This window comes from Ranitomeya imitator, chromosome 7, assembly GCF_032444005.1.
Source record: "Ranitomeya imitator isolate aRanImi1 chromosome 7, aRanImi1.pri, whole genome shotgun sequence".
Classification (NCBI taxonomy): domain Eukaryota; kingdom Metazoa; phylum Chordata; class Amphibia; order Anura; family Dendrobatidae; genus Ranitomeya; species Ranitomeya imitator.
This window is the reverse complement of record NC_091288.1, coordinates 13,425,261-13,436,166: the sequence shown is the minus strand read 5'-3', so window position 1 is coordinate 13,436,166 and position 10,906 is coordinate 13,425,261. Positions and strand designations below refer to the sequence as shown.

The 10,906-nt window shown below is 43.0% G+C and overlaps 1 protein-coding gene across 2 annotated transcripts; it reads right to left on the bottom strand.

Moving 5' to 3' along the window:
- Window positions 1–301: 301 nt before the first annotated feature.
- BCS1L (BCS1 homolog, ubiquinol-cytochrome c reductase complex chaperone) lies at window positions 302–10,873 on the bottom strand. Of its 2 annotated transcripts, XM_069732732.1 has the most exons (9): window positions 10,740–10,873; window positions 9,249–9,507; window positions 7,764–8,135; window positions 7,417–7,556; window positions 5,780–5,974; window positions 5,614–5,677; window positions 5,291–5,460; window positions 4,013–4,130; window positions 302–2,120 (listed from the first exon to the last, which is right to left on the bottom strand). In XM_069732732.1, the coding sequence occupies exons 3-9, from the start codon at window positions 8,081–8,083 to the stop codon at window positions 1,868–1,870; spliced, it is 1,260 nt and encodes a 419-aa protein (XP_069588833.1). In that variant the 5' UTR covers window positions 8,084–8,135; window positions 9,249–9,507; window positions 10,740–10,873; the 3' UTR covers window positions 302–1,867. The 2 variants fall into 2 exon arrangements, with proteins under 2 accessions (XP_069588833.1, XP_069588834.1); XM_069732733.1 differs by lacking the exon at window positions 9,249–9,507 and having other exon boundaries at window positions 10,740–10,850.
- Between the last annotated feature and the right edge of the window lie 33 nt (window positions 10,874–10,906).

The window sequence follows — 10,906 nt, the reverse complement described above, 5'->3', positions numbered from 1 at the left end:
GGCTTCTGCACGTGGCCATTTCCGGCACTCCCATAAATAATGAATGGAGCGACGATTGGGAAACTGCACAGTCTCTATGCAGACCCCTGCCCTCTATCACTGGGGGTCTCAGTGCTTGGGCTACTTATACAAATGTTTCTCCGATTTCCAAATCCCCCCCCCCCCCCAACAATGTACAATGGTAAATTTTAGAAAACAAAAATACTTTTCATGAGTTTTCTTTTTCAAAATTCTAATTCCTCTTCTTGTCAGACAGGCAGTGATACAATGTAAGAAGTGAAAACATTTGCCATACTCTGTATTGGATTCCACAAGTCCTTTTATTTTTTTAGGATGTCAGACGGCTTATTTATACCCCTTTTACTGCTCGCTAGTAAATAGTGGACAGAAAGGGAAAACAGTACACCCACCCCTGTAATGGGGGGGAAAAATGGAGGCATGTGTAGATATGATTTTACATTTTTTTTCAACTGTAGCAGAATATAAAAAGGAGTGGGCTGGGATAACAAAAATATTGTTGCTTTCTTCCTAGAAAAACAGCACCACCCCTGTCCACAGGCTGCTTATGGTATTGCAGGTACATTTACTTTAATGGAGCCCAAGTTCCAACGTCAGACTTAAATGGTGGTGGTTTTGGAAAAGTTTCTCTAATCATAGACACTCCCAGGAGATGGGAATAGCAGGATATAGAAGTACCAGCGGAATAAAACATCGGTGGAAAGTCAAGTGTGATTCTTGATTTTTTTTTTTTTCCAACATACTGGGCCTTTAAGATAAAGAATATCAGTACTGGATGAGGCCTTTAAGTATTTTGTGTTACATGTGTGGGGAGGAGGACGTGGACGGTAGATAAAACATTCAGGATCCACTTAATAATAAATGCACTTTTATTATCGGACGAGGCGACGATACACGTCTATAAATAAAACCTCATTATGAGGCAGCCATGGTTCCTGCTCCTGGAACAGAACGCTCCTTTACTGGCCCCTGAGCCCCCGAAGGGCCGCGCTTATTATAGACTGGAGGCCATTAATTACTGATGGCGGCTGCAGGCTACTATCTGCTGAAATGGATCATACAAATACAGATTTTTCCGATTATAACCGCATTATTCTGAGGTTTCTTTCTCTATCAAACCGGCCATGGGCTGGAAGAGAATGCTGGGTTATTCAATCTACTTGTACAGGGGCCTTAAATGGGTTTTCCAGGATTAAAAGCACATGGCTGCTTTTTACCCCCCCCAAAAAAATAGCATCAACCCTTTCTACAGGTTTTACTACAGCTCAGCTGTATAAATGTGAACAGGGATGAGCTGCAACACCACAGACAGCCTGCATCCAGGGGTGGTGCTATAGGTGAAGGAAAGCAGCCATGTTTTTGTAATCTTTGACAACCCCTCTAATAGTGTATTAGCCCTAAGGATGGTGTAATAAAACGGACAACTGCGCTCGACCTGGCCTGCACCAATTAAAGGGGAAGTGTATTCAGCAGCTCCACGCCGAGCGATCACCAGTCACACTTCTCCAAGATGTCCACAACGTGTATGAATACCTAAACCATCGTATAATTAAAAATAAAACACCTCTGGTTTAGGCTTCATGTTTAAATTCTGCTACCAGAGTTTTGTCATTTACCCCTAGAGCGGTCCTGGTTCTGTCTGACGCGGACAGGTGCAGCTTCTTGTTCTATATGATCCAGGATGGAACTGAATTACAACCCCAGTTTGGAAGCAATAAAGTTTCCATTCACTTACAGCAAACAGTGGTTTTAAAAATGGCAGCACAGTGTATGAAGAGCAGCGAAAATTCCAATTACCGTTTGATTTCATTTAGACAAAACTGGACAATCCTTGGTAAAAGGTGTCCCGTTACAGTGCCAGGGAGGGAATGTTCTTGATGGCGGCCCGAGGGTCATTTTTGTGCATCATAAAGTGGCCTTGCACTTGGGCGGCACTAATCTGCTCCAAGGAACGAAGGGCCGAGTCAACAAACTCCTCAGCGGCAGAGCTGGGCTGATCCGGGTAGAACCTCTGGAACATCTGGGCGAGCTGCCACCGGGTGCAGTGTCCAATGAAATGCTTGACATCCACCCGGCCTGGTCGGATCAACGCTGGGTCCAACCTACAGAGACATAAAGATGTCAGGTCTCACGCACGACTCACATCCAGGCATTTCAGACAATCGAGCAGGGCTTGTCTGAACTTGTACCAGCCAGACGTCTGAGGTCAGTAAATGGATCGTGTGCAGGACATGGGATAACTGCAAACAGACTGATGGGGAACATTGAAACAGCGGTGAATATATTTAAAGGGAACCAGATGTAGTGCACAGTACAGGAGGGTGTACAACAACGGCAACAATACTCATTTCACTGATCAGTTGCCCCCTTTATATGCACAATGCCAGGGCACTGGGGTGTATCGATGCACTGGTCGGCCCAGTAGTGAGGAGCGTGCATGCTCGGGTGCTAACCCAGTGTCTTTCGCATGCTCGAATAATACGAGTTCTGCAGCTGTTCGACAGCCACAACACATGGAGGGACTGCTTAACACACCGAGAATCTCTGCATGCGTTGTGGCTGTTGAACAGACGTGGGATATGCAAGAGCAGGGACTCTAACTTTTTTTTCTTGAGCACTCTGTAGACACTTAGCACCCGAGCATGCTCAGATAACACCTTATCCGAGCACATTCACTCATCAATAGTCCTAAGCTCTAATTTATTGCTCCACAAGTGTAACTTGCGGTGTGGCTCCTCTTTTGGTTGGCGCCCGCGCAGTGCGCTACTGTATGTTATTGAAGGTGCCCGTTACGTACTGCATGTGCCAACCAAAGGAAGAGCAGTGAACGTGCAAGAAATCAATTGTCCCAGCCGACACTTCCTCTGCTTGACTTCCCAAATAGTTTTCTTTAAGTTTGCTCACTGTTCTCCTCTCTGCTAAGGTGCCACACTATGGAGATTAGGTCCCGGGCACGGCCGTTGATGGAGGGGCAAGTGACCAGACTCATCACTCTGCAGCCTCCATGTTGTAACGCTGCACTTGCACCACTTATGAAAAAAAAAAAAAAAATAGTAAGAAAGTGGACAATCCCTTTAATATTCCCTTTAAGAGGTAGCTGATAACTTCCGGATGGGCAAAAATCTCCTTGCTAGGACTCGCTGCTATCACCAGGACGAGGCACATGCTCGTCCGCCGCTGCATTCATTCTCTATGGAGATACTAAAAGCGGAGCGCAGTACTCGGCCAGCACGGTGCAGTGAACCAGGAACACAAAATTAATACAATTTTTTTTTTTTTTTTTAGAGGGCACGTCCATGAAGGTTTTGTATGTTGACTGCAGCTCTGGAAGTGACTACTATAAAACAATGTAATGCAAGTTCAGTAAAACAATAAAAAAAAAGGCAAAAGTATTTGCAGCTTCAGGACACTAAGTGCAGAGAGCTGACTGATACATTGTAACGAACTATCAGGACAAGAAGGAGGTGTATGCTGAGGTGTTCTACTCTTAGGCTAGGTTCAGATTGCGTTAGTGCAATCCGTTTAGCGCCCAGCGCTAGCGGATTGCGCTAACGCAATGTGTTGTAAAGGGGTCGCGTTAAACGTCTGCGAGAGCGGGGAACGGACCGCGGGCGCGCCTCGGACGCTGCAAGCAGCGTCCGCGGCACGCCACAAAACACCGGCACATCGCTAGCGCGAGCCGAAAATGGCATGCGCTAGTGATGCGCGTCACCATTGCTGTTAATGGGCGCGCTAACGGACGCGTTGCACGGCGTTAATTTTGCCGTGCAACGCTGTCCGTTAGCGCGGTCCCATTAACGCAATGGGAACCTAGCCTTATGGATTTCCTAGACTGCATACAATAGTAACAAACCCTCAGCTATGAGAAATGTTAGGCTGGAATGGGCTTTCAGGCCCCAAGTATAAATATGAATGTTACTATTCACTGGAAGCAAGCAGAGATTTTACAAAATGTGTGAAACCAAAGTATATGAGGGACATTTCACCATCGCACCTGTCAATGTGATTAGTTGTCATAAACACGATGCGAGCTTCAGTGGAGGCGACACCGTCCAGAGCGTTCAGCAGCCCGCTAAATGTCAGCCGGCCGAAGCCCTGATAGGCAGCGGGGTCTGAAAGAGAAGAGACGCGGAATGTAATCTGCTGCCCCTGATGGAGGATGAAAGGAGGGAACAGATCCAGCAACCAGCTCACCGACTGTCACCAGAACCGCCAGCAGAACCGTGATTGCAGATCCAGGATTAGTACAGTGAGTGCAGCTCTGGAGTATAATACAGGATGTAACTCAGGATCAGTAATGTAATGTATGTACACAGTGACTGCACCAGCAGAATAGTGAGTGCAGCTCTGGAGGATAATACAGGATGTAACTCAGGATCAGTAATGTAATGTATGTACACAGTGACTGCACCAGCAGAATAGTGAGTGCAGCTCTGGAGTTTAATGCAGGATGTATCTCAGGATCAGTAATGTAATGTATGTACACAGTGACTGCACCAGCAGAATAGTGAGTGCAGCTCTGGAGTATAATACAGGATGTAACTCAGGATCAGTAATGTAATGTATGTACACAGTGACTGCACCAGCAGAGTAGTGAGTGCAGCTCTGGAGTATAATACAGGATGTAACTCAGGATCAGTAATGTAATGTATGTTCACAGTGACTGCACCAGCAGAATAGTGAGTGCAGCTCTGGGGTATAATACAGGATATAACTCAGGATCAGTAATGTAATGTATGTACACAGTGACTGCACCAGCAGAGTAGTGAGTGCAGCTCTGGAGTATAATACAGGATGTAACTCAGGATCAGTAATGTAATGTATGTTCACAGTGACTGCACCAGCAGAATAGTGAGTGCAGCTCTGGGGTATAATACAGGATGTAACTCAGGATCAGTAATGTAATGTATGTACACAGTGATTGCACCAGCAGAATATTGAGAGCAGCTCTGGAGTATAATACAGGATGTAACTCAGAATCAGTAATGTAATGTATGTACACAGTGACTGCACCAGCAGAATAGTGAGTGCAGCTCTGGAGTATAATACAGGAGGTAACTCAGGATCAGTAACGTAATGTATGTACACAGTGACTGCACCAGCAGAATAGTGAGTGCAGCTCTGGAGTATAATACAGGATGTAACTCAGGATCAGTAATGTAATGTATGTACACAGTGACTGTGCCATATGCACACACTATGTACCGTAATGTGTCGTTATAGGACTCAGGATAATGCAGGTAACAATAAGACACAATTACTGGACACTTACTCTGCTTCGCCAGATCTCGACTAACAAAAGCAGCGTCCACGTCCTCCAGTAGGATGATGCTCTGCTGCGGAGCGACGCTCAGGAGGTGATTGAGGCGATCGTCTGAGAGGCTGTTGTCACTCAGGCTCATTAGACAGATGCTATACTCCAGCTCTCCGGCCAGGGCTGTGCTGAGAGGACAGAGACAGCGGCGTCCATGAGACAATGTGACCAGAGAGCAAAACACACAACTATCCAAATATCATCCCCTACAATAACCCCCGACCTGCAGTCACCATATGTCATATCCATAATCCACAGCTATAAGTCACAATGGTACTTACATAAAACTGCTCTTCCCACATCCTGGCGGCCCATACAGGAGATATCCGCGTCTGTACGGGATCCCTGTGATTTATAGCAGGAGATAGGAAAACATGGTGACATTTCCCAGAGATCAAGATACAATGTGCTCTCCCCAAACTCATCCTCGGGGTATCGGGTACTCGCCTCGGTCACTGTACCACTTGGGATTGTCGATAAATCCTTTCACATCCTGAACAATCTTATCAGAAATCCCTTCTTCTAGCACCACAGAAGTCAGGGGGCGTCTGCGCCTTGGGAAACCAAAAGGTCGCCATTCAGCACCCAGAGCGGTGTACATGATCGTCTTCCCCTCCTGCTGGCGAAGAGCAAGTTCTCTAGCTACAAAAAAGAAAAACAAAGAAGTAAACGCATCTTATACATGGAGCGGTCATATCATTATACATAGGGGCAGTATTATAGTAGTTATATTCTTGTATATAGGGGCAGTATTATAATAGTTATATTCTTGTACATAGGGAGCAGTATTATAGTAGTTATATTCTTGTACATAGGAGCAGCATTATAGTAGTTATATTCTTGTACACAGGTTGCAGTATTATAGTAGTTATATTCTTGTACACAGGGGGCAGTATTATAGTAGTTATATTCTTGTATATAGGGGCAGTATTATAATAGTTATATTCTTGTACATAGGAGCAGCATTATAGTAGTTATATTCTTGTACATAGGAAGCAGTATTATAGTAGTTATATTCTTGTACATAGGAGCAGTATTATAGTAGTTATATTCCTGTATATAGGGGCAGTATTATAGTAGTTATATTCTTATACATAGGAGCAGTATTATAGTAGTTATATTCTTGTACATAGGAGCAGCATTATAGTAGTTATATTCTTGTACATAGGAAGCAGTATTATAGTAGTTATATTCTTGTACATAGGAGCAGTATTATAGTAGTTATATTCTTGTATATAGGGGCAGTATTATAGTAGTTATATTCTTATACATAGGAGCAGTATTATAGTAGTTATATTCCTGTATATAGGGGCAGTATTATAGTAGTTATATTCTTGTACATAGGAGCAGCATTATAGTAGTTATATTCTTGTATATAGGAGCAGTATTATAGTAGTTATATTCTTGTATATAGGAGCAGCATTATAGTAGTTATATTCTTGTATATAGGAGCAGTATTATAGTAGTTATATTCTTATACATAGGAGCAGTATTATAGTAGTTATATTCTTGTACATAGGAGCAGTATTATAGTAATTATATTCTTGTACATAGGAGCAATATTATAGTAGTTATATTCTTGTACATAGGAGCAGTATTATAGTAATTATATTCTTGTACATAGGAGCAGTATTATAGTAATTATATTCTTGTACATAGGAGCAGTATTATAGTAGTTATATTCTTGTACATAGGAGCAGTATTATAGTAGTTATATTCTTGTACATAGGGGCAGTGTTATAGTAGTTATATTCTTGTACATAGGGGCAGTATTATAGTAATTATATTCTTGTACATAGGGGGCAGTATTATAGTAGTTATATTCTTGTACATAGGGGGCAGTATTATAGTAGTTATATTCTTGTATATAGGGGCAGTATTATAGTAGTTATATTCTTGTACATAGGGGCAGTATTATAGTAGTTATATTCTTGTACATAGAGGCAGTATTATAGTAGTTATATTCTTGTACATATGGGCAGTATTATAGTAGTTATATTCTTGTACATAGGGGCACTGTTATAGTAGTTATATTCTTGTACACCGTTATTATAGCTTTATGATATCAGACTCAATTTTTCTACCTTCTTGTAGAATATTGAAGAAAATATCCCTATTGGTCCCTATAGCAGTAAAGGTAACAGACTCCCATGGGGTTCCTGTGTGTAAATCAATCATCTGTTTCTCACGATTTCTCTCTATGCGAATCCACTTATTTCGATACCTTAAGAAAAAGACATAATGAGACTTTTTAGAATTCCTGTCTGAAAATGTTACGGCACTTGATTAACCATTTAATTTATCTATAGATTTAAAGCCTTTTCTGCTTCGCTGGATGAAGTGTATTCAGCAGTTTATTCGCTTCCTCTGGACCGGCCGGTTGACAATAACTACGGCCCCCATTACATCATCTTCATAATAAACCCATTACCAAATAAAGTGATTTCCGGGACTGGGCACAAAGTCAAACTTAGTGCTGATCCGGCCGCTCTCGTGCTGCAGATACGACGTCTCCACGCTCAAGTGTTGCGTGCGTTTTGCGTGATGCGAGATCCAGCTCAGCAGCCAATGGTAGCTCTTATCTTTACTGGGGACCTCCAGCGTGATCATGTAATGCCTCCTGAAGGCCACCATTCCTAGCTGGGCGCCTTTACGAGCTAATGCCAAAGCTGTGCCCACACCGACCAGACCGAACCCAGCACCAAAGTAAGGGTTATCCTTCAGCGCCGCCAGGAAATCCGATAGCGGCATTGCGACAGATGACGAAGCTGACGGGAGGTACGATTATCTTCTCTGTGGCATTCTGACAAGATAGAGTGAGAAAAGGGTAAAAGGGTCAGCATTACAGTGAGAAAAAAACAAAAAACTACCTAATGTAATCTCTACCAGGTTCTGTATTAGGTAATAGAGTTGTAGCATACATTTTACACACAGAGAGGAATTATAATACATCAGAGAGGATACAACAATAAATACCCCATGTGTGCATGCTAGGACCAAACAGGGACAACTGCAAAACAACAGATATCCTAATCAGCACAGAAACGCAGTCAATAGATCCCATAAAATATCACTTATTAATTACATAATAAAACCCAATACATGGAAACAGGTACAGCGGAAAAGATGGGGACAGTGGAGCACTATGTGGCAGTACAATAAACACACAAGGGGCTAAAAGGTACCACCCACTACATACACATACCGTGAAACAGTGTACTTTGGCTAACAGACCATAAATATGGTAAAACGGATATCTAAATATAAATTAAATCTCTAAGGACTAGTGACTAGGCGTGCCCCCAAATGCGCGTCGGGGTGGGCTCTGGGTCCCCCACCGCTGCACATACCAGGTATTATTCGGTTATTTCAGTTAGATTGGCTTGATAATGACTAGTCCTTAGTGATTTAATTTAGATTTAGATATCCGTTTTACCATATTTATGGTCTGTTAGCCAAAGTACACTGTTTCAGGGTATGTGTATGTAGTGGGTGGTGCCTTTTAGCCCCTTGTGTGTTTATTGTACTGCCACATAGTGCTCCACTGTCCCTATCTATTCCGCTGTACCTGTTTCTATGTATTGGATTTTATTATGTAATTAATAAAAGTGATATTTTATGGGATCTATTGACTGCGTTTCTGTGCTGATTAGGACAGGTTCTGTATTAATCAAGACTCCGGTATCATCCGGTCCATGGCGTTGCTTTATGTAATGATCCTACCAAGTGATTCAATTTCGGCTGTCACATGGATGTCACATAAGATCCCGTCATTAGGGAACCAAGTGCACTGAGATTTTGAAGAAAAAAAAAAATAACACGTGGGATATCCAGAGAAGTTGGAAAGTATTAGCGCTTTTTTTTTTTTTTTTTTACATTTTTATGTTTTAAAGTATAATCTAAAATCTAAGCCAACCTTTTTAAGAACTCAGCCAGCTTCAACCCCTGCAGTAATAGCCCATAAATACTGTGGTCAATGGCAGCTGCGGCATCTAAGGTGTGTGATCGCGGGAGGATCTGGCAGTCGGGCCGCTGTGATTGGATAGCACGGTGCTGATGGACATGCACGTGGACATAAGTCCTGCAATAGGGTAACACACTGCACTCTGCAGGTATGCGAGCGGTGGAAAGTCCGCTTACTCAACTAATCTATATTGGAGGAAGAGTAAAAATGTCTAAAAAAGAAGAAAAATGCTTCATTATGGGTCCAAAATAAATGAATTAAAAAAACAAGCAATTGTAACAAGTGCTATAAGTTACCCCACATGGAGGCGCCGTAAGGCTGGATTCACATTAGCGTATCTGCGCGCAGTGTATGATCCGCATCCGTCATGCGTGCATATATTTAACATGGTGTACGCAGAGATAAGCGAGTGCATGCGTCGTTTTGCGGAGTGCGGCGGTGTCCGGCGAACGCAACATGTTGCATTTTTTTGAGGTATCACATATTGTGCAATCATGCGCATGCGGACGAGTGCATCAAAACGACGCATTACTATCTCTGGGAACGCATTGGTACGCAAGGACATGCGTATGTATACGTTCGATGCGCTTGCGTACTTCACACTGCGCGTGTCTAGGAACTGATTGAGACACGCCCTCCTGGAAATATCGAACGCATGCGCATAAAAAAAAAAAAAAAAAAAAAAAAAAAAAAAAAAATCGAAAAATAGGCAAAAAACGCACACAAGCGCATGCACGCGCAGCTTTTGTTTGCATCATACGTTACCTTTTTTTTGAGGCGGATAAGAAATGCAGCGGACGCCTGCGTTTAAATGCGCATGCAGATGATACACTGCGCATAAATACGCTAACGTGAACCTAGCCTAAGGCTGTGTGCACATGGGGCATATTTAATGCAGATTTTCTGCACCGTTTTCATCCAGACCAGTAATGTGGAAAGGATGTTATGACCGGATACAACTGTCCATGCGGAATCCAATGCGCTACATAAAGAAGCAGATACATGAGCCTCCTGATGTGTCACCTTGTGAAAAAAAAAAAAAGTCTAAAATATTGTAAGAAAAGCAGTTTATTATATATTCACAGTCCGGGGGGGGGGGGGGGAAATCTTGATTTTTATATAGCGCTAACATATACCGCAGCGCTTTACAGTTTGCACACACTAGATGATTAAAATGATTTACAGACCCCAAACTATTCGTATCTCAGATAACCATCCCCCCATCCGACTCCGAAAACGCAAAAAATACCATAGACTAAAAAATGGCGACATAAAAGCTGAACACATGAAAGAACCTTAAGAAAAAACATATTTAAAAAAAAATCATCTTAATGAGTTAAAACAAACTGCTCGCCATGGAAACAGCACTGAACATATTACACATAGCAGCAATTACAGGGCCGACACCACAAAACACTGCGGCGCCCGCTCCTGCCTGATCACCTGTGTCCGGGGAGAGCACAGCTCCAGCCCGCGGAGGTCACAGCTCCGTCCCGGCTCCAGGCTCCGAGCCTCGCGTGTCCACAGCTTCCGGCGCAGTGCGTTCCACGTCTCACTTGAATTTCCATTTGCGTTCCAAGCCTCTTTGAAATGATTTATCCCTGTTCGAA

Coding starts and splice junctions, on each gene's coding strand:
- BCS1L (XM_069732732.1), bottom strand. CDS start 8,083: ATGCCGCTATCGGATTTCCTGGCGGCGCTGAAGGATAACCCTTACTTT. Junction 5,678..5,779: donor CAAGTGGTACAGTGACCGAG/GCGAGTACCCGA, acceptor TATAAATCACAG/GGATCCCGTACAGACGCGGA. Junction 2,121..4,012: donor ACAACTAATCACATTGACAG/GTGCGATGGTGA, acceptor ATGTCTCTGTAG/GTTGGACCCAGCGTTGATCC.